This window comes from Pelodiscus sinensis, chromosome 3 (genome assembly GCF_049634645.1).
Source record: "Pelodiscus sinensis isolate JC-2024 chromosome 3, ASM4963464v1, whole genome shotgun sequence".
Lineage (NCBI taxonomy): Eukaryota > Metazoa > Chordata > Testudines > Trionychidae > Pelodiscus > Pelodiscus sinensis.
Window position 1 is genome coordinate 158,405,700 of NC_134713.1, and position 24,579 is coordinate 158,430,278.

Below are 24,579 nucleotides of genomic sequence, written 5' to 3' on the forward strand. Positions count from 1 at the left end.
CTGCCCAGAGAAGCAAAGAAATACTGACCTAGTGAAGTGAGGAAGTCCATGTAGTCCCGTTCACAAGAGCTGTTTGTTTTGTTGCTTTTTCATCTCAGGAGAGAATAGCAAAAAGCCATGGATCCCAGTGTGGCTTTTGCACTCCTGGCATTGTCATGTCCATGTATGCATTACTTCGCAACAGACCTAACCCAGTAATGGAGGAGATCGAAGAGAATTTCCAAGGTAATGCCTGTTCCAAAACAGGTTTGCAAGCAAGCCCCTTGTGTGCTGTTTTTTTTTTTGGCAGGAGGGGGAGAAGGACTACATTTCCCTCCCCATGTGGGATAGAGGACACCTAACTGACTTTCTTTGAAATGGTCAAATACTATCTGAGTAAAACCCAGATTCTCCAGAATAAGAGAATCACTTTACTTAGCTCAGTGTGTGTGTGTGTGTGTGTTTGTGTGTGTGTGTGCATGTGCAAGAGAGAGAGAGAGATTTTGGTCTGAAATAGCCAGGGAAGAATTCCCATTGTTATTGTTAATTATCTTCATTACAGTAGTGCAGGCCATATATCAGAGCCCCATTGTGCTAGCTAGGTGTATACAAATACAGAACAAAATGGTGGTCTCTGAACTAGAGAGCTTACAAACTAAATAAGTCACCAAAGGTATGTCAAGACTACATGGCTCCGTCAACGGAACAATGTAAAGTACTTCACTCGACATAGTCAATGAAGCGGTGATTTAAATAATCCCTGCTTCATTAAAATTAAAATGGCCGCTGCGCTGTGCTGACAGTCAGCTGATCCAGCACAGCGCAGCAGTCTAGACATGGAGCAGTCAACAAGGGAAACCTTTGTCGACTGCTCCAGTAAACCTCGTTTCACGAGGCATACTGGAGCAGTTGACAAAGGCTTCCCTTGTTGACCGATCTGGGTCTAGGCTGCCCCGCTGTGCCAGATCAGCTGATTGTTGGCACAGCACGGCAGCCATTTTTATTTTAATGAAGAGGGGATTATTTAAATCACCGCTTCATTGACTATGTCGAGTGAAGTACTTTACATTGCTCCGTCGACGGAGCCATGTAGTCTAGACACACCCCAAGAGCTGTGGGCAACCTCTTGCTGGCACCAAGCCAATGGAGATGACAGAACTGGCTTCCACACCAAACACCATCCCTGGTGTAGGGGTGTGCCATGGATTGGGGATCTGGAAGAGCAAAAGTGGCATTATGCCAATTCTTCTCTTGTGTAGGTTAGAGCAGTCTCTTGGCTGCTTTAACTAATGCTGGGACTGGACTGGAACTGGAACCAGTGGCGACCCTGCTGAAGAGAGGTCAGCCCCAAGAGAGAAATGAGCTGTGTGTTGCTCCAGGCATTATATAATTGGCATGTGTTGTCAAGGCCACTGATTGCTAAATAGAGATGGCTGAAATTTTTGAAATGTCAGTGAAAATTTTCATTGCAATTTTGAATTTCCACATGAAGATGTGAGTGGTGGTTTCTGTGCAGAAATATACCCCCAATTTCAGGCCCCCACAGTTTTTGATCAGCCGTGTCTGATGCTGATCGAGTTAATGTAGGGAAAAGCCCACACAATCAGCCTCCCATGTGTGCACAGAAATTGTTGATGGAAAGACTCTTAGCCTGTATCACTTTGCTTTTACCATGCAGGTAATTTGTGTCGCTGTACAGGATACAGACCCATTCTGCAGGGATACAGGACATTTGCTAAAGTAAGTGGCTTAAGATAATATTACACGTTTCTGGAAGGCATTCAGCAGGCTGACTTGCTCAACTGTGGAATCAATACACCCTTGGGCTGGAGAAAAAGGAAATACGCTTGCCAGCCAACCCTCCCTCATGTCCCAATCAATCCTAAACAGAGCCCTGGCTCCTGTCAATATATGTGTTACATGTTGCTAACATGACCAGACCTACTCATAAATGGCAATTGCTCAGGTAGGCTCCCTTTAATAACTAGGATGCTCCATGTGGTGGTCCTATGTCAGGTTACTAGTCAGCAGCCTCTTTTTTTTTTACATTGCTTTTGCTTAGACTCTTAAAAGTACTGCATCTCACCAAACAAAGCAGCTCCCAGATCCCCCAGGGAAAAGTGTGGGTAGGGAAAAGTGCATAACAGCAAGGTTTGAGTAAGGACGGGTGCATTACTCGGGACATACCAGTGCAGAGCCCCATTGGGCAGCAATTACTCCTAAGAAAGACAACTGCAAAACTAAAATGACAAAGGAGGTTAAGTTGAGCTCTCTAGGGATATTAAATTCAGTGTGATCAGCTAACTGAGTAGTCAATGGAATTTCCATTGACTACTCAATTAGTTGATAAGTGGGGAAACTGCAGAGCTGCAGCGGGGTTAGCTCCCAACCCTAGGCACTAACCCCACTGCATCTCTGCCTTTTAAATATATTAAGAGCTGCCAGGCTCTTAATACATTTAAAAGGTAGAGGTGTAGCGGGGGGATGGGTGTGAGCCAGGTGTAGCGGGGGGACGGGTGTGTCCCTGCTGTCTCCCTGGCTCCTCCACTGTGCCTCTGCATTTTAAATGTATTAAGAGCTTGTCCGGTAGTCGGCTAGTCCTTTACATCCCTAGAGCTGTCATCACTGAATATACACATGCCGTACCCACGTGCTCCCCAGGTTGGGTGGGGCATTAAGCACAGCCGTCCATTTGTTACTTAATCTTTTAAAACAAGTCTCCTCCGAGGGTTACCTGGAGAAGTGGGAAGTGATTAGTGCAAGGGATGTACCTTAGATGGGAAGTGAGCACTAAGATATAAAGCAATGAACTAGAATGATGTGCATCAATATTTTTCTGTGTAATGTATGAAATTAAAGAGAGGAAAATATGGGTAGCTGTGAAATCCATTAGACTTGGGAGCAAAATCCAAAAGGAGATGGAGAAAGCACCACTACTTGACTTCTTTAAAACTTAAATAGACATAAAATATGCTATAAGGGGCCATCGGACCCACTGATGAAGGGAGAGATGTAATTATTTGGCATCTTCCATCTCCAATGTCTCTGTTTCTATGATAGAAATTATAAATGGGAGATCATTTTCCTTTGCAAGTAGATGAAATTTATTTAGCCTGCTTGAAATCTACAGATTTTTCTCTAAGAAGTTTTTTGCCTGTGTAGGACTGGCGTTGCTGTGGGAAAGGAATTAATGGCCCAGGCTGCTGTAAGACTGGAAAAAGCGAAGGTTGTTGTGGTGGGAAAGCCAGTGGCCAGGGTTGCTGCATGAATGAGAAAGAAGACAATGCGGTAAGACCTTGCCACACCTTCATTTTTTCTCCTCCTCTTTCTTTTCTCTATCCTTTGTTAGCACTTCGTAGTTCATTTTTTGTTTTGTAGGTGCCAAAGCCTGGCTCTTCTGATTTTATCCAAGCAAAGCACCTTAGACTGAGGTCTTGTCTACACTTAAAGGGCTACAGCATCTCTGCAGTAGCACCTCAGTGTAGACACTACCTATCAGCGGGGTGGTTCTCCCTTCAACATGCGTAATCCACCTCTCTGAGAGGTGGTAGCAAGTTTGATGGAAGAATTTTTCTGTTGACCTAGTGCTGTCTACACAGGGATTCCGGTCAGCTTAACAACACTGCTCAGAGTGTGGATTTTTTACACCCTGATTGATTTAGTTAAACTGACCTAATTTTCCAGTGTAGACCAGGCTTCACTTTGCTTTTATGTAATCCGTGCTCAGGCAAATCTACCACTGATTCTGTTCAATTATCCCAGTCTAGCACTACTAGAAGGGAGACTGGGATAAATCCCTGTGTGTTTATCCAGGCCAACTCCTGAATAAGAGAGAGAAATAGAAGTGGAGAGCTCAAGTTCTGGGCCATTGTTTCATCTGTCTGTGTTGTTCCGCTCTGTTAGTTGTACTGTTGATCATTTAACAAAACAATGACAAGCATTTGGGTCAGAAAGGAAAAAGGAACCGGGGTTAAACCTGGGCAGAGTTAAGTCCTCTTGTTCTAAGACAAGAAACACACCAACCAACAGCAATATTTGGGGTCAGGAAGGAATTTTCCTCCAGGGTAGATTGGCAGAGGCCCTGGAGGTTTTTCACCTTCCTCTGTAGCATGGGGCACGGGTCACTTGCAGGAGGATTCTCTGTATCTTGGGGTCTTTAAACCATCGTTTGAGGACTTCAATATCTGAGATATAGGTGAGTAGTGGGTGAAATTCTGTGGCCTGCATTGTGCAGGGGGTCAGACTAGATGATCATAATGGTCCCTTCTGACCTTAAAGTCTACGAGTCTATGCTTTGTTTTACAGGCCATGGTGTCCTCCATCTTGTTCAACCCAGCTGAGTTCCAGCCTTTGGATCCCACTCAGGAGCCTATCTTCCCTCCAGAGTTGTTGGTAGGTGCCTCCATGCAGCAGTGCAAGGCAGCTCGTTGGCCTGGTTCTCTCTTCCAGGGTTTGAGTGCCGTTGCGGTTCTGGCGCAAAAGACAGACACCAATAAAACAAGACCCTGTGGCTGACCCACAGCAGGCATTGGCATTCCAGCCTTTCCTAGAAGAGCCAGGCCAGGAGAGGCTTTCCATGGGATATGCAGGATAAGCTCAATCGGTGCATCCCCCAGCTGCCCTGGCTATGCCACTGTCCGGTCAGCACTTCTCAGGGCTTGTCTACACTGCTGCTTTCCTGCGCTGTAAACGTCTCGCTCAGGGGTGTGAAAAGACACCCCCATGAGCGCAGCAAGTGACAGTGCTGTAAAGCGCCTGTGTGAACAGGCTCCCAGTGCTGTTACTCACTCCCCTTGTGGAGGCAGTTTCCCTGCCAGGCTGGGAAAGCTCCACTCAGCACTGCTGCTGTGATCACACTGCTGTGGCAGTGCTTTAAACTTGGAAGTGTAGACAAAGCCTCATCATTTTCAGAGTGCTCTGGCTTCCTCTTCAAGCGTTCCCTACTACTCTGTGAAGAGGCAATTATGGAGGCTTGTGCCCCCGCAGTCTCTGTCTGGGCAGACTTTGTACTCGCAGATGCCCTCCACACAGATTGTATCATCCTCGCCCAGGTTTTGGTCAGCCAGGGGCATGTGTTCTCCACGTCCCTGTACATTTAACGAATCACCCTTAAAATCAATTGTTAATTCTCTGGCTGCTGGTAGTGCTCCCTGACTCAACCCAACATTAGTTTGTGTGCTGGGGGTCCCTCACACTGAGTTTGTTTATGCCAACACCAGCTCTCTCTATTTCACTTGTAAGAAGTTCCTATGTTATTGGAGGGCAGCGACATTGGGCTGACTCCTCTAGTTTCTTCTTCCTAAGAAGCAGCAGTCACAGAGAACTGGCAAAACCAAAGTCAGGGCAGGGATTCTGCGTGGAAGCATTTCCCCATCAGAGTCCATCCTATTTTATTTTCTCAGATGCAGAAAAACAAACCCCTGGAACAGCTGTGCTTCAGAGGTGAGCGTGTGATGTGGCTACAGCCAGCAACCCTTGAGGAGCTGCTGACGCTCAAGGCCCAGTACCCTGCTGCCAAGCTCGTTGTGGGGAACACAGAAGTTGGTAAGAAGGTAGAGCTGAGGCTCAGTTGGAGAAGCTGCTAAAATTATCCACAGAAGGGTTTTTCCAAGCACAGCACAAGACCAGTTTGGATTTCCTTGAAACAGTCCCAGTCAAACACCCACGGAAGTGGTTTCTAGAGGGCAAGTCAGGGAAGCTTTTACTTCCTCTTTCCTGGATCAGTCTCACAAAGATCCTTTGGCCTGTTTGTTGTGGCAAGCTGAAGAAGTGCAAATTTGTTCTAAGTTAGTGCCAGGTATTGATGACACCTTAAGGACTAACCAGTTTATCAGGGCCTACGTTCTTGTGAGATGCAACTCACATCCTCGGATGCTTGAAGCAAAAGAAAGACAGAGATACAGAGATGGGAGTGTAACATCACCTTCAGATACTCTCATTGTTGCATGTGAGCCACATCTCCCTGATTTAATTAGCACTGATGTTAAACTCCCATCTCTGTATCCCTGCCTTTTTTCACTTCAAGCATCTGAGGATGTGAGTTGTATCTCATGAAAGCTTATGCCCTACTAAATTGGTTAGTCTTCAAGGTACCACCGGACTCCTTGCTTTTTTCTGAAACAGACTGACAGTCTACTTCTCTGAAAGTTATCGATGGGATATTGACAAGAAGAGGCACACAGATACAAAACAGACTGCTTTGTTTTCAGAGAAAGGGAAGAGAGACACTGACAAAGGATTAATCCTGGTGTGTCCAATCCTGAAACTTTCAATCATTTGTCTGAAGTTGTCCAGGAGCTGCATAAATCTCTTAGGATGTTCAGGTTTGCACTGCAGCACTCTCAAACATTTTTGGTTTTGCAGCGGGTAGAGAGGGAAAGAGATATTTGTAAAGCCAATCTGATTCCATGAACAATACCTCTCCTGATAGTTAGTCCCATTTTCACACTCAAGTGCTATTCAATCTAACAGGGTGATAGCACCGAGCTAGTAGTATCCACATGCAGTCTGAGAGCTCCTTCTCAAGGGAAAAGGTTGGTGGGTGCTGCAGATGGGAGAGAGATCTCATGGATTCTATCCCTCAAATGTTATTATGCAGGTGCTGCCACCATTGGCCAGTGATAATGTGGCCCTTCTTTGGGAGCTCTTTAATCTGGTAAGCTGTGTCTAGACTGCATCCCTTTTCTGTAAAAGGGATGCAAATTAGACACATTGCAATTGCAAATGAAGCGGGGATTTAAATCTTCCCCGCTTCATTTGCATAAACATGGCTGTCACTTTTTTTCCGGCTTGGGGCTTTGCCGGAAAAAAACGCCAGTCTAGACGGGGATCTTTTGGAAAATAAAGCCTTTTCCGAAAGATCCCTTATTCCTCTTAAAATAAGGAATAAGGGATCTTTCGGAAAAAGCTTTATTTTCCAAAAGAGCCCCGTCTAGACTGGTGCTTTTTTCCGGCAAAGCCCCGAGACAGAAAAAAGTGGCAGCCATGTTTATGCAAATGAAGCAGGGAAGATTTAAATCCCCGCTTCATTTGCAATTGCGTTGTGTCTAATTTGCATCCCTTTTACAGAAAAGGGATGCAGTCTAGACACAGCCGTAGGGTATATCTACACTTGCACCCTCTTTTGAGAGAGGGATGCAAATGAAGACATTTGAAATTGCAAATGAAGCCAGGATTTAAAAATACCGCGCTTCATTTGCATATTTGCATTATGGCGCTATTTCGAAATAACAGACGCTGTTAAGACACAGTTATTTCGAGAGAAAACTCTTCTCTCGAAATAACTGGTAAATCTCATTGTATGAGGAATAAGGGTTATTTCGAGAGAAGGGTTTTCTCTCGAAATAACCGTGTCTTAACAGAGTCTGTTATTTTGAAATAGCGCTATTTCAAAATAGTGCCATAACATGAATATGCAAATGAAGCATGGGATATTTAAATCCCAGCTTCATTTGCAATTTTGAATGTCTTCATTTGCATCCCTCTCTGGAAAGAGGGTGCAAGTGTAGACTACCCTTACTGAGCAATTTTAAGATGCAATTGCTGAAGCTCACTGGTCCGAAATATACAATAATGTTGCTTTTTCCATAAGAAGCATCTAACTCAAGGAGTCTTGTTTTTGCTTTAGGTATTGAAATGAGGTTAAAGAACATGCTGTATCCAGTGATAATTGCACCAGCATGGATCCCTGAAATGACCTTTGTTCAGTACACAAAGAAGGGTAGGTAAAGAATATTCAAAACACTATGCGCTCAGTGTGGTTTTTGGGAGAGGTACAAGGGAGGGGCTGTGTACATCCACCAAAACTAGTGACATTAGAATGGCTCTGAAAAGGAAGAAGGACTCCCCCTTCTTTTATTCCCATTACCTTTTCTGAGGCTAGATCTGTTCAGCTTAATCCTGCTGAAATCAATAGGACAGTTGGCATGTGTAAGGGTAGCATGCATAAGCCCATCTTCATTATTCTGAGATTAACTAATTTGCAAGGGACCATAGTCTTCCATTTTAAAAAATTGAACTTATAAAGCATTGCATTAATAGCCCATGTGAACGACGTCCTGAGTTTATCTGGATGGCAGAAGCAGGGCAAACTTCCCATAGTTCTGCCCTGCCAGTATGCCTCAACCGCTAGAGCTATGTAATGGTAGCGCAGAGTTGGTGGGACTTGAGCTTGTTGATCCATGTTGGGGAGCCCTGGGTGTAAAGCATCTATATTGTATATTAGCTCTATGTTAAGACTTCCCTAACCCAGGACTGAAAATAAAGCTCTGGCATCCACACTGCAGGATGCAGGCCCAAGCCAAAGTGACCATAACTCAGAGTCCCTAGTGCTCCCTGTCCTCCCCACCCCCCCAATATGGCTGCTGTAGGGCTAAGGTGCATGGTGGGCAAATGTTACTGCCCACCTTTCACATTACCAGGAAGCAGATTGCTTTGCAGAAGGCACAGTCAGTTTGTGCCTCCTGTCCGGGAGGCTCTCTGATAGTGGGCTTGCAGATTGAGGATCCAAACAGAATGGGTTAAGGCTGACCTGAGTGACTGCCGCTTGCAAAGCTGGGTTGGCTTTCATTTCCAACAGAGTGAGTTGCAGATTCTTGGGAAATAGAGGAGTAAGGATGTTGTCCCATGGAACTGTGGGATACTTCTGGCTGAAGTATCAAGCAGGGCAACTGAATTCGGGACATAACTTGAACATGGATCCTCTAGCCCTGCAGGGTCCTGGGGCTGTGTCTGAGCCCTTGAATGACACAATTGCAGGGTGGTTACAAGAGAGTAAGGCTTGGGCTCAGGCTCAGACAGGGTCTTTTGTTGCAGTGTAGACATGCCCCTAGGAGTAATTCAGTATCCATGGTCCAGTGCAGTTCTTCACCTCTTTGATGAGCCTAGGAATCATATATATATTAGCCCAGTGTCTGTGAGTCTGTAACGCCAAAATGCTGGCTGTTCCCTCTGGGGGGGCACTGTTGCCTGAAATGCTGGCTGTTCCTTCTGGGCAGCCCGTGCTGCATGGGGAGTGTGGGGCCCAAACGGCCGCTTGCGCCGCTTGCTCCCCTGCAGCGGCCCGGCTGAGCGGCACAGAAGTCAGCCGAGTGCCACGATGGGAGGCGAAGTGGGGCGGGGCGGTGATGTGCGGCGTGACAGCAGCTCCAAGCCCTGCCCCCTGGCTGTGAACATCACCACCCCGCCCCCCTTTCGCCTCCTGCCGTGGAGCTCGGCTGACTTCTGCACTGCTCATCCAGGCCGCCGTGTGGGAGCAAGTGACCGTTTGGGCTCCACTTCCCCCATGCAGCACGGGGAGTGCAGAGCCCAAACGGCCATTTGGGCTCCACGGTCCCACGAGTGAGAGGCAGGAGGGGGAGGAGAAGTGAAAGAGAGAGACAGAGAGAGAGGCAGGAGGCGGAGGAGAGCTGAGAGGGGGGGGGAGGCAGTAGGAGGAGAGAGAGAGAGAGAGAGAGAGAGAGAGAAAGAGAGAGGGAGAAAGACAGAGCGAGAGACCGGAGATTCAGGAGAGAAGACCGACGTGGAGAAGAGACCTGAACATCCTGTCTTATGATGGGCTAATTGGCTAGTTCATATAAAGAATCATACTCAGTTTCTTAGGGTAGAGTTGGAATTGGCATCCACTAATCTCATCTCAGATAGGGGCTCCCATTTGATAGGAACAATCTTTATATGGGTCTGACAGCCTATGAGCGAGAGGTTTTATCGCTCATTAGCTATTCCCAGAGGCATTGGGTCCCCCAGTAAGTGCTGGCATATGAGTGGTGGGGGGAATGCTAGGGGAGGGGATGTAGTTTGTAAGTGGTGGATGCAATTTGTGCGAGTGCCTGTTGGTGGTGGCCGGTGTGGTTCAGCCAGAAGATGGCATTAGCAAATGAATGAACAAAAACTTTTTATGGACAGAATGCAGTACCTCATGCCCCTTTCTCTGTAACTTTCCTGGGAAATGTACACTTGGGCTGCTGGCAAAAATTCTGTTCTTCTCCCTTGCAGGTATTATCTTTGGTGCAGCCTGCACCCTGAGCTCTGTAGAAGTGGTGCTGAAAAAAGCCGTGGCTGAGTTGGATTCCTACAAAACAGAAGTGTTCCAGGCTGTGCTAGACCAGCTGCGGTGGTTTGCAGGCCCACAGGTCAAAAATGTTGCAGTAAGTGACTCAGGAAAGCTGGTGAGCTAATGTTGGAGAGAGGGGCAAGAAACAAATGAAGAAAACACAGGTTGAGTAACTCACTCTGCCAGCATCACATGCCTAGTGGTCCTTTTATTATGTTGTAACATCTGAAAGTCATTGTGTTCCTATTTGAAAGACACTGTATCCCTTTCTTGTGGATTCTTTTCCAATAAAATTCTATTGCAGGCTCATTTCAGCTGTAGGGATGTTAGATATCATGTAACTGAATAATCATGTAACATCACCAAATTTTTTGTCGGTTACATGATTATTCGATAGTCCCTGAGGACAGGGACAGGAGCCAGTGTGCTCCCAGCTCTACTCCGGGAAACCCCCTGCTATCCTGTGCTGCTACCTCTGATGCAGAGGCAGTAGGGCGGGGTGGCAAGTGGGAGCCAGTCCATGAGGGCAGCTGTCCCACACAGACTGGCTCCCGCCTACCATCCAGAGCTGCTGCCTCTGTATCAGAGGCAGCAAAGTGGGGGTGGGGCAGTGCTTGTACTTGATAGGATTAACTGATAAGCCTAGGCTTATTGGTTAATTGTGTAGTTGACTACATGTTGACATCCCTACTAGGCTGTAGACTATTTTGTCACATATTGTCTAAGGTTGCTATATGACAGTGGTTCTCAATAAAAGGTATGTGTACCCCTGGGGGTTTTTAGAGGTCTTTCATGGGGTACATCAACTCATTCAGATATTTGACCAGTTTTATGATAGGCAACATAAAAAGCACAGAAAAAGCATAGTGAAGTCAGTGCAAACTTATATACTATACACTGAAATATAGGTAAACATTTACATTCTAATTGATTTATTTTATAATTCTATGGTAAAAGTGAGAAAGTAAGCATTGTTTTAGTCAAAGTGCGCTGTGGTACTTTTTATGTCTAATTTTGTAAGCAAATTGTTTTTAAGTGAGATAAGACTTGGGGCTACACAACACATCAGTTTCCTGAAAGAGCTAGATAAATTCATGGGGGTTAGGTCCATCAGTGGCTATTAGTCAGGATGGGTAGAAATGGTGTTCCTGGCCTCTGTTTCTCTGGAGGTGGGTGACAGGAGAGGGATCATGTGAGGATTTCCTGTTGTGATCCCTCCTTTTGGGGCATCTGGTATTGGCCACTATCGGCAGACAGGACACTGGTCTAGATGGACCTTTGGTCTGACCCAGGATGGCCATTCTTATGTTCTTACGTTATGTTCTGAAGGGATGCAGTAGCCTAAAGAGGTTGAGAGCCACTGCTCTATGACAGAGGCAGCTCACCAAGGGGAAGTGGAAGGAATCTGCTGCATTGATCACTATTACCTGACAAAGGGGAAAACTCTAGAGCAGCCAGGCACTGTGGAGAGATATCACAAAGAAGCACACATGGTAGATCCACAGTGTCAAAGGGTCTGTAACAGAAAAGCCTGACCAGGCAGCCTCAGAGCATTGACTCCATAATTCTGTAAGCAAAAGAGACTCCATCGTCGATAGTCACTGCTACTGCTTCACATGGCAGCCCTCACTAGGGGATTATCTGTAACGGTGTCACAAGGCTGCCTGAATGACACAAGCAGAGCTGATGTGGTTTGTTCTGGTCTGAATCGCCCTATGCCCACAGTGTCTGGATTGTGTAGGGAAAGATGTAGGATGGGAAGAAGTGGGTTGGCCAGTATCTCTGCAATGTGACACTAACATGGTCACCTTGCTCAGTGATGAGTGTGGCAGCTGGTAGCTCCTGAAGCCTTGTTCCCTGCAAACCCCAGTTCAAGTGCTGCTCTTAAAGCAAGAATATGAACATCCACTGATCTTACTAGAGCTCTCCTCTGTGCTTGGCAGGTTATCTAGAGCTATGTTTTTTGAGGTCCAGAGACCAGTTGAATAAGAAAATCGTTTTTATCGCAGGCTGAAAAACCTGACACGAGTCCTTACGGTGCAAGGTTCTAAGAGAATTTTTCAGGGGGTGCTAGGCACCTTGTAGGGTTGGGCCATTGATTAAGGTTCCTGTATTTGAACTTTGGAGCCATTACCATGAATGATTAAAGCACGAGGCATTTATCATATGTAGCTAAGGACTGTCGTTGAAAACCATTTCAGTTATATCACTCTATTGATTAGGATTGAAACTGGCTCTGTGGGTCTTGTGTGTTCATCATGGGAACTGAATAAAGGCCCTAAAGTTGGCATGGTAGCAAAACAAATATAAATCTAGTCAAGCTCTAGAGCTTTGGGTGAATCAGTGACACAGAGCAAAGTAGCATGAGCCATACCTTTTTAACTGTCGTCTAACCCATGTGTTCGGTTTGCTTTGTTTCAGGCCCTTGGGGGAAATATAATGACTGCAAGTCCAATTTCTGATCTCAACCCTGTCTTTATGGCATGTGGCAGCAAATTGACTTTGGCATCAATTGGTAAGTTTATTCACAGTTCTAAATGACAATGGGGGATGTAGTATAATCAATAGTCCTTTTCTATAACTGCTTAGTTCAGACCAGAACATAGGGGAGAAAACCCCACATATTACGTTAAGGACTCTGTTTTAATTTCCCTGGCTGCTTAACAGCTAGGGAGAATCACAAGGCCTATCTATGTTCCACAGTCTCAATAAAGAATCCCTTTTGCTTTTATTATGGCAGATGTTCAAAAGAATCATGCTAACACCCCTACCTCCTCTCCCTCCACAGATAGAAAATTAACTGAAAAGGAAAAAACAGGACTATGTAGCACTTTAAAGACTAACAAGATGGTTTATTAGGCGATGAGCTTTCGTGGGCCAGACCCATTTCCTCAGATCAAAAGTGGAAGAAAATTGTCACAACCATATAAACGAAAGGATACAATTTAAAAAAATGAACACATATGAAAAGGACAAATCAAATTTCAGAACAGAATTTCTAAAAAAACTAACACGGCTACATTTCTATCACTATTCTAACTGAAAAGGTGCATTTCTGAGGAAGAAGTAAAGTGATTATGGTGACCATGGGAAAGAAGTCCTTGTTTCTATCACCATAGTTCCTTGGGATGGGACAGGGGCCTTGACTAGATGATCTCTTGAGGTCTCTTTCAGTTCTATGATTCTGTGACCCATGGGTCTTGTGAGATCAGAGTTGTTATCTGACTTTTCATAGAATCATACAACTGGAAGGGATCTCGGGAGGTCATGTAGACAGTTCCCTGCACTCAGGGCAGGACTAAGTATTATCTAGACCATTCCTGACAGGTAATTATCTGATCTCCTCTTAAAAATCTCCAATAATGGAGAGTTCACAACCTCCCTGAGCAATTTATTCCAGTGCTTAACTACCCTGACAGGAAGTTTTTCCTAATGTCCAACTTAAACCACCCTTGCTGCATTTTAAGCCCATTGCTTCTTGCCCTATCTTCAGAGATTAATGAGAACAATTTTCTCCCTCCTCCTTGTAACAACTTTGTAGGTTCTTAAAAACTTTTATTATGTCCACTCTAATCTGGAGAAGACTGAATCAACTCCATTTTTTTTAAACTTCACTCAACGATCATGTTTTTACACCTTAATTGTTTTTTTGCTTTTCTCTTGACTTTCTCCAGTTTCTCCACAGCTTTCCTGAAATGTGGTGCCCAGAACAGGAAACAATACTTAAGTTGAGGCCTAATCAGTGCAGAGTAGAGTGGGAGAATTACTTGTCATGTCTTGCTTACAGCACTCCTACTAATACATCCCAGAAATGATATCTGATTTTTTTTGCAACAGTGCCGCACAGTTGACTTGTACTATCATGCTAAATATGACAAAGATCATATACAGTATTTGCTATTCAGAAGATTTTGAAGGGGTTGGTATAAAGAAGATCCTTTTGGGAATTAAGAAAAAGTGATAGTTTGTAATGTTCTCCTGTTAATGGTGAAAAAGTTACATTGGGATAAGTGCTGGGTGAAATTTTTCAACAAAACTGTTTTAGGGAAAATAATAAAGACTTGGTAACACTGAAATGTATTGGGAATTTGTGAGACAAGGTGAGTAAGGTAATATCTTTCACTGAACTAACTTCTGTTGGTGAAAGAGACAAGCTTTCAAAGTACATAGAGCCCTTCTCCAGATATGATATGCTGGGACCAACACAGCTACAACATTGAGAATTTGTGTCAGTTTTGTCATATCGTTTTAGCCAAAAGCACCCTTTTAAAAAGTCATTCCAAAAAAGTTAAAATGTCAAAAATGTTTGAGATTAAAACAAAATGATATTTTATAGTTATTGTTATGTATTTGACTTAATGAACATTTTGAAATAATTGTGTTTTGAAAGATGATTTTTTTAAATGTTTTGGAATTGCCAGCAAACTGACAAATTTTTTATTCACAGAGCTCTAATTAGGGATACTGGAAACTGATTCAGCATATCCCAAAGGGACACATCCCAAAGTCTTTATTTCATATTTGACTCAGCCCATATGCCGTCAAAATTCCTACAGAAGTCAGTGGGAGCTATTCCTGCATAAGGGCTGAGCTGACCTTGAAGTTATTCAGGATTTGGCTAAAAAGATTTAGAAATGAAGAAGGAAAATAACAGAAATTGTATCAACTTTAGTTCATGTAGCTGCAAAGTTCCCTCTACATACCTGACCATAGTTTTTTATCTGGATGCAGTTGGAAACTATTGCCTGATACACTCAACTAGCCAATTTGTTTCTCTTTCCTTTCCCTGTTCTGCAGAAGGCAGAAGGACGATAAAGATGGATAAAAACTTCTTTACTGGTTATAGAAAGACAGCACTAAAGCCTAATGAGATACTGCTCTCCATTGAGATACCGTTCACTAGGAAGGTGAGAGGTTGGAATTAACAATAATCTAATAGCCGTGTAAACCTGTGCTGTTCTTTTGGTGTTGCTCTATAGGAAACCCAAAAGTGCCTAATGCTTCTAAACTAACCTTTCCTTGAAGACTGACTTCCAGCAGAGATGTACTTAAATAGTCCTTTACTGGGTCAGCCAGAAGGGGTGGGGGTCATTTTTAGAATGTCTGACCCCTCTTGGATCAAAAGTGCTCTGTATTCAATTTTGGCTATTATAATATGTCCTTAGATGGGGAACTCCAAACATTATTTAAGCCTCTTAGTGGCTGTCTACCAGATACATACGAGCCTTCTCAACATAACCTTTTAGGCTGTCAAGAAATATGGGTGGACCCCAAGAAAATAATAATAAGAAAGCTAGCTGAAATCAATGCAATATTTCCTCTGAAGCTATCTGACAATACAGTTTTTAGAAATGAACTGTCAGTGTAATGAATATCTCTACTTCCTTCTGGATGATTTTTTGGAGGTGGGAAAAGACATGGATGGGAGATGCTGAAAGGCTTTTCTACTCAATGTTTTGGCAAATCTAACAAAAGCTATTTCCCCAAGGAAGTCCCATGCTGGACTTATCCTCAGCCAGTTCCCCACTGCAGATATTTTTTTTACTTCACTGCTACTACTTCATTTTCAAAAACAGTCCTGGCTGCACTGCATGGAGTGTTGTGTTTCAGTTCCCTCTCCATAAGGAGGAGCAAGATGACAACACAAAATGTAAAGTATTAAAGCATCAATTAGTTGACCAATGAAGTTTTGCCCCCTTCCCCTGTATGGAACAATGCACAGCTATATCCACAGTCAGAGGAGCCTATCAAATTCAGGTATTTAACTAGTACAGGAAATCATCAGATCGGCAGAACATTTCACCTGAGTGTTTTGGGGTTTCCCTCCCCTCCCAAGTGAGTTCAGATCTGTCAGAAGGTGTTAGTTTAATATTCCTGCAGATTCAAGTTCCCTGTTGATCACAGTAAAGCTGGTGGCCCTTCAAACTTCCCCATATAGTTCTTGTGGAGTTAACCGTTGGAACATTTTACCAAGGAATGTGGTTGATTCTCCATCGCTGATAGTTTTTAAGTCAAGGAGGGATGGTTTGCTAAAAGCTCTGCTCTAGAAATTCTTTTGAGAGAGTTCTATGGCCTGTGTTATACAGGTGGTGACTAGTTGATCACAATGGTCCCTTCTGGCCTCAGAACCTATGCCTCTGTTTCTTGACTGTGAACTATAAAGTTAGTCTCTAGGGATAAGAAGGCAGAGCAGTTTCTGGGTCCACTCAGTCCTTGGCCTATATTTGCTGAGACTGTAAACAAAAGCACTGGTCAGGGTGGTGGTTTTTGCACTATGGACTTTATTCTGTGGGGACCTGGACTGAGGCCATGAAACTCACCTCAAACTGAACAATGATCAAATCTGTTCACCGGTGGCATGGTTTGAAATTTAACAAGTCACAACTAGTGGTAAAAGCCACTATTTAGCACTATCAACCATGAATCATACAGTCCTCCTCAGAATCTACATTTTTTCATAACAGTTTGTAACCCTTTTTACAAATACAGAACTTGATCCTATTAGTCAGAAGATGAAAGGATTCTCTGTGCAGTGATTTAGTCTTTTCTTTTAATAAATGGCAGGTGTTCAGAGAGCGATAGCAATAATGCCCATTATATGATGGGATGGAACCAAAACCTTCTTTTCCAATTTCTGGTTATCCCGCACTTCAAGTCATATTTCTTTATCCCAGACTATTAAGGGTAATTGGATATTTTATTTGTTGTGGCATTTCATTTCCTTATCAGTCATTTTGAGCTCATGGTAATTGTGAATAAGATCAGTTCCTGAAAAATAAGGAAGTGAAATGAGGAAATCAATGAAAAACTCAACATGTCAACAGGTTTATGGCTTTGCTAAGGAAACTAACTCATGCTCAGCAAATTGTGCAAAGTCACCCCATCAAGCAATTGACATAACCTATAGCCTGGTCCTGCAGATGTTCATCAGTTGACCTTGAAAAACCAAAGCAACTTTTGAGCTCTCTGAAGATCATGATGTCTTGACTCGTCTTTGGCTTTTATATCAGCTCAGCTCAGCTCAGTAATTAAAGTTCTTCAATGCATGCCCAAATCTATTTGAATATTGGTAAGAAGATTTTCTTTCTTCTAAGTGGCAGGCAAGGTGGTCCAGGGTCAAAATATTTTGGCAATTGGTAAGCTGAGTTACAGAGAGGCTGGCTTAGCACAGTGCCAGTAGGAAGGGTCTGGCTTTCCATTGCGTCACACCAGTTTTATACTGTTATAATTCTGTTGATTTCACTGGTGTCATACGCGTGTAAAGCCGATATAACAAAATAGAGATTCAAGCCCCATGTTCAGCAACCTTCACTGTTGCTCAGTGTAGTTGTAATTTGTAAAGCCATTGTCTTATCCAATGGAGATGACATCTCAGTGGTGAATGTTGATTTGTCTAGTGTGTATATCTTCACTTCGAAATTTTTTTCATCTTGATTTTGGCTCCGTATCCTCACATGGTATCACAACTTCCTGATCTAAACAAGTTTACCTTACAGAAGGAAATTCAAAGGGTGACAACCAACCCCTCCTTCATCTCTCCTATTAATATCACCTATTGCAATTTTATTATTGGACATCTCGATTGGCCTTCCTCTTTTGTGATGCTTGCTGGGGAAGAAGCTTGCATTGCAGTGTTATCCCTGAAAATGTGAATATTGGCTGCTACACTTTTCCCACTGAGTTGGCATTGTTAATGTGACATAAGCGGGCAAGCTGCCATCTGACACGTGGGTGTGGAAGAGAAGAAAGTAATTTTGATTTGCAACTGAAACTCCTGCTGCTACCAGGAAAACCCTTTCTTTCTTTGTCTTCACTGATCAGATGGGTGTGTTTTTACTGCTAGGTGACTAATGCAAGTTAGTTTTATCCTACTGTAACAAGCTTGAAGAAATCAGGCCCCAGTATCAAGGTTAGCTGAGGGCTGTACAAGGGGCATATAGTATTGAGCTTACCTAGCTATATGGTGGAATAAATTCCACGTGCTTTGTTTAACTTGTGTCTCATTGTAAAAACTGCACCTTTAGGGCAGTGAAGTCCTGGCCTCTGGTACAGAGTCTACAGGAGATTTGCTGAGTATCAACTTCTCAAGATCACTTCATGACTGGAAAGCTCCATTGAAATGCAAAGCGAGAGTAGAGACTGCATTTCCTCTTTGTCGGTTAATTAGCATAACAAGCAAAGTAGCAAAATGAGATACGTTGGCAGGGAGAGCACCAATACTTGTGGTTCTCACATTACCTGCTGGCTGGCTGCCTGCTAATTAGCGTCATGTGTGGAAAGAATCATGCAGGATGTGACATGTATGCTTTAGCTGGGTTCCTCCAGTAATGAGTTCTCCAGGCACAAAGCCAGACCTTTGAGGGACTGCGCTCATTATAAACAATAGAGGAATCACTCCTGGCTGCTCCTGAGAGAGGATGATTAACTGAACAGAACTTTCTGCTGGCTGCTCAGTGACTTAGGCTATGTCTACACTGGAAGGTTTGGCGATGAAAGTGCTGTTGACAGGCAAAAGTTGCCAAAAGCGAAAAAATGGTCAAACCAGTTTTTCTGCCTCCCATTGTCAACATTTCATGACCACATTGCTAGCTCCCCTGTTGAAAGACAGAGCAAAGCAATGTGGGTGAGCATCTCACAGTGCAGTGTTGTGGGAAGGCACAACTGATCCTTGAGCTTCTAGGAATTCCTTTGTAGCTCAGTGAGCTCTCCATGCTGAGGAATGTCAAAGCAGCACAGCAGTCTCTCCACTCGCCCTGGAACGAGGTGTACAGATAGTTCGGAATGGCTTGCTAGTCCGAACTATCTAGCCCGTGTCGCATGTAGCCGCGCGGCACGGGGTTCGAACAAGCCGGCATTTAAAAATGGCGCCGGCCGGCTTATGCAAATAAAGCCCGGGAAATTCAAATCCCGGGCTTCATTTGCATGTTCGGTATGCATACATTACCCCGCTAGTTCGCACTAGCGGGGTAGTGTAGACATACCCTATCTGATTAACACAAGGAAAAAGATGGAATTGTTGAGAGAAGGAAATAGAGCTGGGTGAAATTTTTCATCTGAAACTTCTTTTTTTTTCGAAGAATTTCAAAGGTGGTGATCCAAAAGTTTAGCGAATTCATGTCAAATTTGCCAAATTGTTTCAGTTAAAAATATTTGTAAAATATTCACAAAAAATCAAAGCATTTCATTTTGACATTTTTCTGTTGAAATCATTGGATTGTTTTGAAGCTTTTCATGTAGACATCTACTTGACTTTTATTTATTTTTTTAAGGTAAAAATCCTCAAAAACAAAATGAACTGTTTAATTTTGAATGAAACATTTTGTTTGTTGCACCATTTTTTGTCAGCTTCTTGATTTGCCAAAATTAAAAAGTACAAACAATTTTTTTTGGTTTGGCCAGTGAAGTAAACATAGTTTCTCATATAACTCTATGACAATTTAGTAGTCATTCATTTCTTTTCCAAAGCTAGAGGAGAGAGAGGACAGATATCGACAGAATATTCTCTGACAGTTTTCAACCCTTACAGGAAGAGTAAGTAACTTTAAAACAGCACATGATGGACTGAAGATTTCTCAGCTGGCCTAAAACCCAGCTTTGAATCATGGGGAAAAATGGTCTTTTCTGAAAAATGATTTCTCATTCAGAATGCAAAGTCAGCTCTCCATGTGGAATTATCTTGTGCATCCTGGCCAGAGGAGTAGATTACTAGGCTGTCCACATTCTGCTTCTGGCTTTTGCTTGTGACCCAAGTTGAGAACAAATTCTTTCCCCTCTTCTAGGGTGAGTATTTCTCAGCCTTTAAGCAGGCTTCCCGTCGGGAGGATGACATTGCTATAGTGACCTGTGGAATGAGAGTCCTCTTTAAAGAAGTTAGGAATCAAGTCAAGAAGATTAAATTGAGCTATGGAGGAATGGCTCCCACAACAGTAATGGCAGGAAAAACTTGCCAGGCACTCATGCACAGGTAGGAGAATCATAATCTCATCTCTAGCTTCTTAGTGCAACAGTATTCATTTTGAAGGGTTAATTTATAGCAACTGACCAGGTTTGTGAATGCTCACTTATCGTATCTGTAAGAGGTAATATAAGCAAGGGACAAAAGAGTGAGAAGTTTGGGTAAAATCCTGAACAGATTTGTCTGACCTTACCCAGACCCCATCCTTAATGCTCTCATGATTTCCAGTGCTCCTTGCAAGGATTAAAATCCACTCAAGAAATGTGGAGTCTGTCATTGATGCGATTTCATTGAGCCGTAGCCCTATTTTAGGGCTGTCAATACTTGGTTGAATACGTTGATGGAGCTGGTTTAAAAAAAAAGATTTCTTATTTTGTGAGAAATTCTGAGATTTTAAAATTGTACTTAACTCTGAATCATCGTGAAGAGCAGAAAGGTCAAGATTTTTAGACACACTAAGTATTCTAAAATATTCCCTTTTTAATTTATCATTTGGACTTTGTATCATATATAATCCAAAACAAAGTTGAAATGAAAACATTTTTGATAATTCCCAATAAAAAATTGATACATTCCCAGGGAGCTTTTTCAATTTCATTAAATAAGCCTTTTCTGAGGGAAAAACTTTCTGTTGCAAAATTATTGTTGTTGGTTTTACCATTGCTTCTGTGGCTACCAGAGGAGTGTTGTAGAGAGCAGAAGCCGAGTAGGTACTGTGGAGAAATGGTTTCAGTTACACAGTTCGGCTACGTCTACATTGGCACCCTTTTCCAGAAATGCTTAAAACGGAACAGTTTTCTGTTATAAGCATTTCTGGAAAAAGCGCCTCTACATTGGCAGGATGCTTTTCCGGAAAAGCGCTTTTTCCGAAAAAGCGTCCGTGCCAACGTAGACGTGCTTTTCCGCAAAAAAGCCCCGATCGTCATTTTCGCGATCAGGGCTTTTTTGCAGAAAAGACTACTGGGCTGTCTACACTGACCCTTTCCGGAACAGTTTTTCTGGAAAAGGACTTTTGCCCGAATGGGAGCAGCATAGTTTTTCCATAAAAACAATGACGATTTTACATTAGATCGTCATTGCTTTTCCGGAAAAGCAAGCGGCCAGTGTTGACAGCTGGCAAGTTATTCCGGAAAAGCATCTGCTTTTCCGGAATAAGTGGCCACTGTAGACACAGCCTTAGGGTATGTCCACCCTCCTGCAATGAGGAATAATGGTAATTCGAATTAGGAGCTTTAGTTCGAACTACCTAGCCCATGCCGCGTGTAGCCGCGGGCAGGTAGTTCAAACTACAGGGCATTTAAAAATGGCGGTGCCTGGGAACATGCAAATGAAGCCCAGGATATTTAAATCCCGGGCTTCATTTGCAAGCTCGAATGACTACATTAGCCACCCCAGTCCGAACTAGGGTGGCTAGTGTAGACATACCCTTTTAGAGCACTGCATAGTTGCATTATCTCTTAATCTGTCCTTACTAAAGGAAGGGTTGCCAGGTGTCTGGTATTGGCCTGGACAGTCCGGTATTTGCGGCTTCTGTCTGGTAAAAAACCCCGCAGAAATACCAGACATGTAAAATGTTTGGTATTTTCTGTTTTTCTCGGACGGAACGCCTCTAGGGACATTCTTCTGCTGTGTCTGGCGTGCCACGTCTGGTGGAGGCGGGAGGAGTGCAGAGATTTAAAGGTGGAGGTCCCCTATTCCCTGTTTTTTTCCCAACCAATTTTTCTCCTGCCATGTTTGGTATTTTTGGTGAAACTATCTGGCAACCCTAACTAAAGCAGAACTTCCCCTGAAGTCAGGGGGAGTTCTGTTTGGGGTAAGGCAAAAGAAGTGTGACAGAGATCTGTCATTGTATGTGAGGATGTGGGGTTCAGGTGTTGGAAGGACATGTTAATTAATGTCTGGCAAATGTTTTGCCTATGTAAACTGCAATGAACTGCTCCATATTATTATTGTTATTTTTTTCTTTGTTCCTGGGCAGAGAATGGAATGAAGATCTGCTGCAGGAAGCCTGCCACCTCTTGGCAGAGGAGATGAACCTGTCTCCATCAGCTCCGGGGGGGATGGTGGATTTCCGGCGCACTCTCACGCTCAGTTTCTTCTTTAAATTTTATCTGACAGTGCTTCAGAAATTGGACAGCGAGCTCAACGGGAATGTAAGTGCTGCCCTTCCCCTCTGGGGTTGGAATAGAGAGACTGAAATAAAGGATGACCCAGTGGAATGGAACACATTAAAATGGGCAGCTTCTCAGCACACAGTGAAAAATGTGTTTCCAATGCCTAGCCCCTGTGTTGGGGAGAGAACTGGGAAAATGAGTGCAGAAGGAATCTATTCTACCAAGACAATCTGTTATTATAGCTGCCATGGAGTACGATGCTCTTTGTGTATATGCTAGAGATCTAATCATTTGCATAGCAGATCCATTAGCTCACCTGGCCACCCATCCTTACTTTTCCTATAGCGGGCTCTGTTCTGTGGCAGGCAAGCAGGATCCTAAGTTTCTGCCCTCTCCACGTACTGTTGTTGCTGCTATTGCTGTTCACAGGGGCCTATAAAGATGAATGAACTCACTGGGGATTGAACCTGGGACTTCCTTGCCAAGAGCCTGAGCTAAAGTAGCTGAAGCATAACTCCTTTATGTGGACTAGCCTATAAAGGAGACGAATCACACCACTCAACTGATGGGTTACATAGGCAGACTGAGCCACGTTAGATGTGAAATTGCATCGTGCGGTGAAAGTTAGGCAATTAAGAGAAAAAGGCTAAAGACCTCCTGGGAGACACAAGGAAAGGGAAACAGAAAAGAGATGGTCATTTTTTATTGTGTCTTTGGCAGAATAACCCTCATGAGCTGGTCCCCTACGAATATGTGTGCGCCACTAAAGTGTTTCATAAAGATCCTGTTAACAACGTTCAGCTCTTTCAAGTAAGTGGTGATATGCACGTCATCTAGGCTGGCCTGCTCTATGACTCTAGACTCACTGTATTCTATTTCACCTCCTGAGCACGGCCAAGATTCTTGCCTGGATTCTGTCATGGTTGAGGTCTTTAAGCACTTCTTTACTGGAGTACTATGATGTTCTCTTTGATTATGTTCAGTGTATGAATCCCAGCAGGCTGCTGCTAGAGATCTCTTTCCAATCAGCTACGTTGCTCCTCTCTCCTCCCTCTATCCTTGTGAAGTTCACTGGCTACTCATCCACCTCCAGATTCAACTCAAAGCTGCCCTTCTGCTTCCCAAGGTCCTTGGGCAGGCTCTCACCTGCCTCTGACTTCAGATCCACCTACACCCCCAGCCTGCTCATATTAACTCTCTGCTCATGGCTAGTTCTGCTCAACAAAGAGTGGGGAAGATGCTTTTACATTTCCACTTTCCCATGCTAGCTCTTCCTTCAAGTCACATGCAAGAACAAATGGAGACCCATTAAAACCCCTCTCTTCTCCTTAGCTTAGAGTTATCTTAAGCTGAATTTACCTCTTCCTCTTCTTTTTCTACCACAGTATTGTCCTGTTCCACTCTCATATTCTCTCATCCATATTTATTTTCCTTTGCCCCACTCCAACTACTCCCTATTTCCCTCATCTCCATCATAGAAGATGCCTTCCAGCCTCTATATCTGGGTATCCTGTGACAGGAGCAAGGATATTTAGTGTGTGTTTTGTTTCAGGAAGTGCCTGCAGGACAGTCTGTGGAAGATATGGTGGGACGGCCTCTGGTGCACCTTTCAGCAGCCAAACAGGCATGTGGAGAGGCTGTCTATTGTGATGACATACCATGCTATGAAAATGAACTCTACTTAACGCTGGTCACCAGCACCAAAGCCCATGCCAAAATTCTGTAAGTGTCCATTCTCTGTCCTGGCGTTCGTACAGTGTACCCAGCATTCCTGTTGGGCTGGAGCATGCTCTCTGAGGAAGTTCTAGCTACTTGAGTATCATTAGCTGCAACTGAACTACTGAGGTTTGCACATTTCAGCTGTTTGTGCCCTAAAGAAAATATTCCTGCTCATGCTCACATGGGGTACGTCTACCCCATGAAATAAGCTATTCCGGAATAGTTATTCCACAATAGCTTATTTCGAAATAGCATATCTACACTGCAGGGAAGCCTCAAAATTAGTCCGAGGCAGACTTCCTTAATGTAGATGTGCTATCTCAGTTTGGAGCCCCAAGAGGCATTGTGAAGGAATAACTTAGAATGGCCCTGGTGAGGGCTATTTCGAAATGGCAGCAGGGGAGCATCTACACACGCCTTATTTCAAAATAGCTATTTCAGAATAGGTGTTATTCCTTGTAGAATGAGGTTTACACATTTTGGAATAAGCTGTTCGTTATTTCAAAATTATTTTCAAATAACAGAATGGCTGTCTCTACATTGGCCCCTATTCCGTAATAAGGATGCAAATGTAGCACTTTGGAATAGGCAAATCCGCGGGGGATTTAAATATCGCCCGCGGCATTTGCATTAACATGGCTGCCGCTTTTTTCTGGCTTGTAGATAAGCCGGAGAAAAGCGCCAGTCTGGACGCGATCCTCCGGAAAATAAGCTCTTTTCCGGAGGATCTCTTATTCCTATGTAGATGTAGCCAATGGCTG

At 43.7% G+C, this 24,579-nt stretch overlaps 1 protein-coding gene across 4 annotated transcripts in view; it reads left to right on the forward strand.

Moving 5' to 3' along the window:
• XDH (xanthine dehydrogenase) overlaps positions 1-24,579 on the forward strand; it is a 93,986-nt gene that overhangs the window by 31,016 nt on the left and 38,391 nt on the right. For all 4 annotated transcript variants that reach the window (XM_075925324.1, XM_075925326.1, XM_075925325.1 and 1 more), the window contains 13 exons: positions 99-225; positions 1,658-1,719; positions 3,142-3,267; positions 4,285-4,371; positions 5,382-5,523; positions 7,607-7,699; positions 9,973-10,124; positions 12,452-12,545; positions 14,828-14,937; positions 19,810-19,994; positions 21,964-22,138; positions 22,820-22,909; positions 23,652-23,821. In XM_075925324.1, the coding sequence (XP_075781439.1) occupies positions 99-225; positions 1,658-1,719; positions 3,142-3,267; positions 4,285-4,371; positions 5,382-5,523; positions 7,607-7,699; positions 9,973-10,124; positions 12,452-12,545; positions 14,828-14,937; positions 19,810-19,994; positions 21,964-22,138; positions 22,820-22,909; positions 23,652-23,821 (1,613 nt within the window). The remainder of the gene's footprint in view (positions 1-98; positions 226-1,657; positions 1,720-3,141; positions 3,268-4,284; positions 4,372-5,381; positions 5,524-7,606; positions 7,700-9,972; positions 10,125-12,451; positions 12,546-14,827; positions 14,938-19,809; positions 19,995-21,963; positions 22,139-22,819; positions 22,910-23,651; positions 23,822-24,579) is intronic.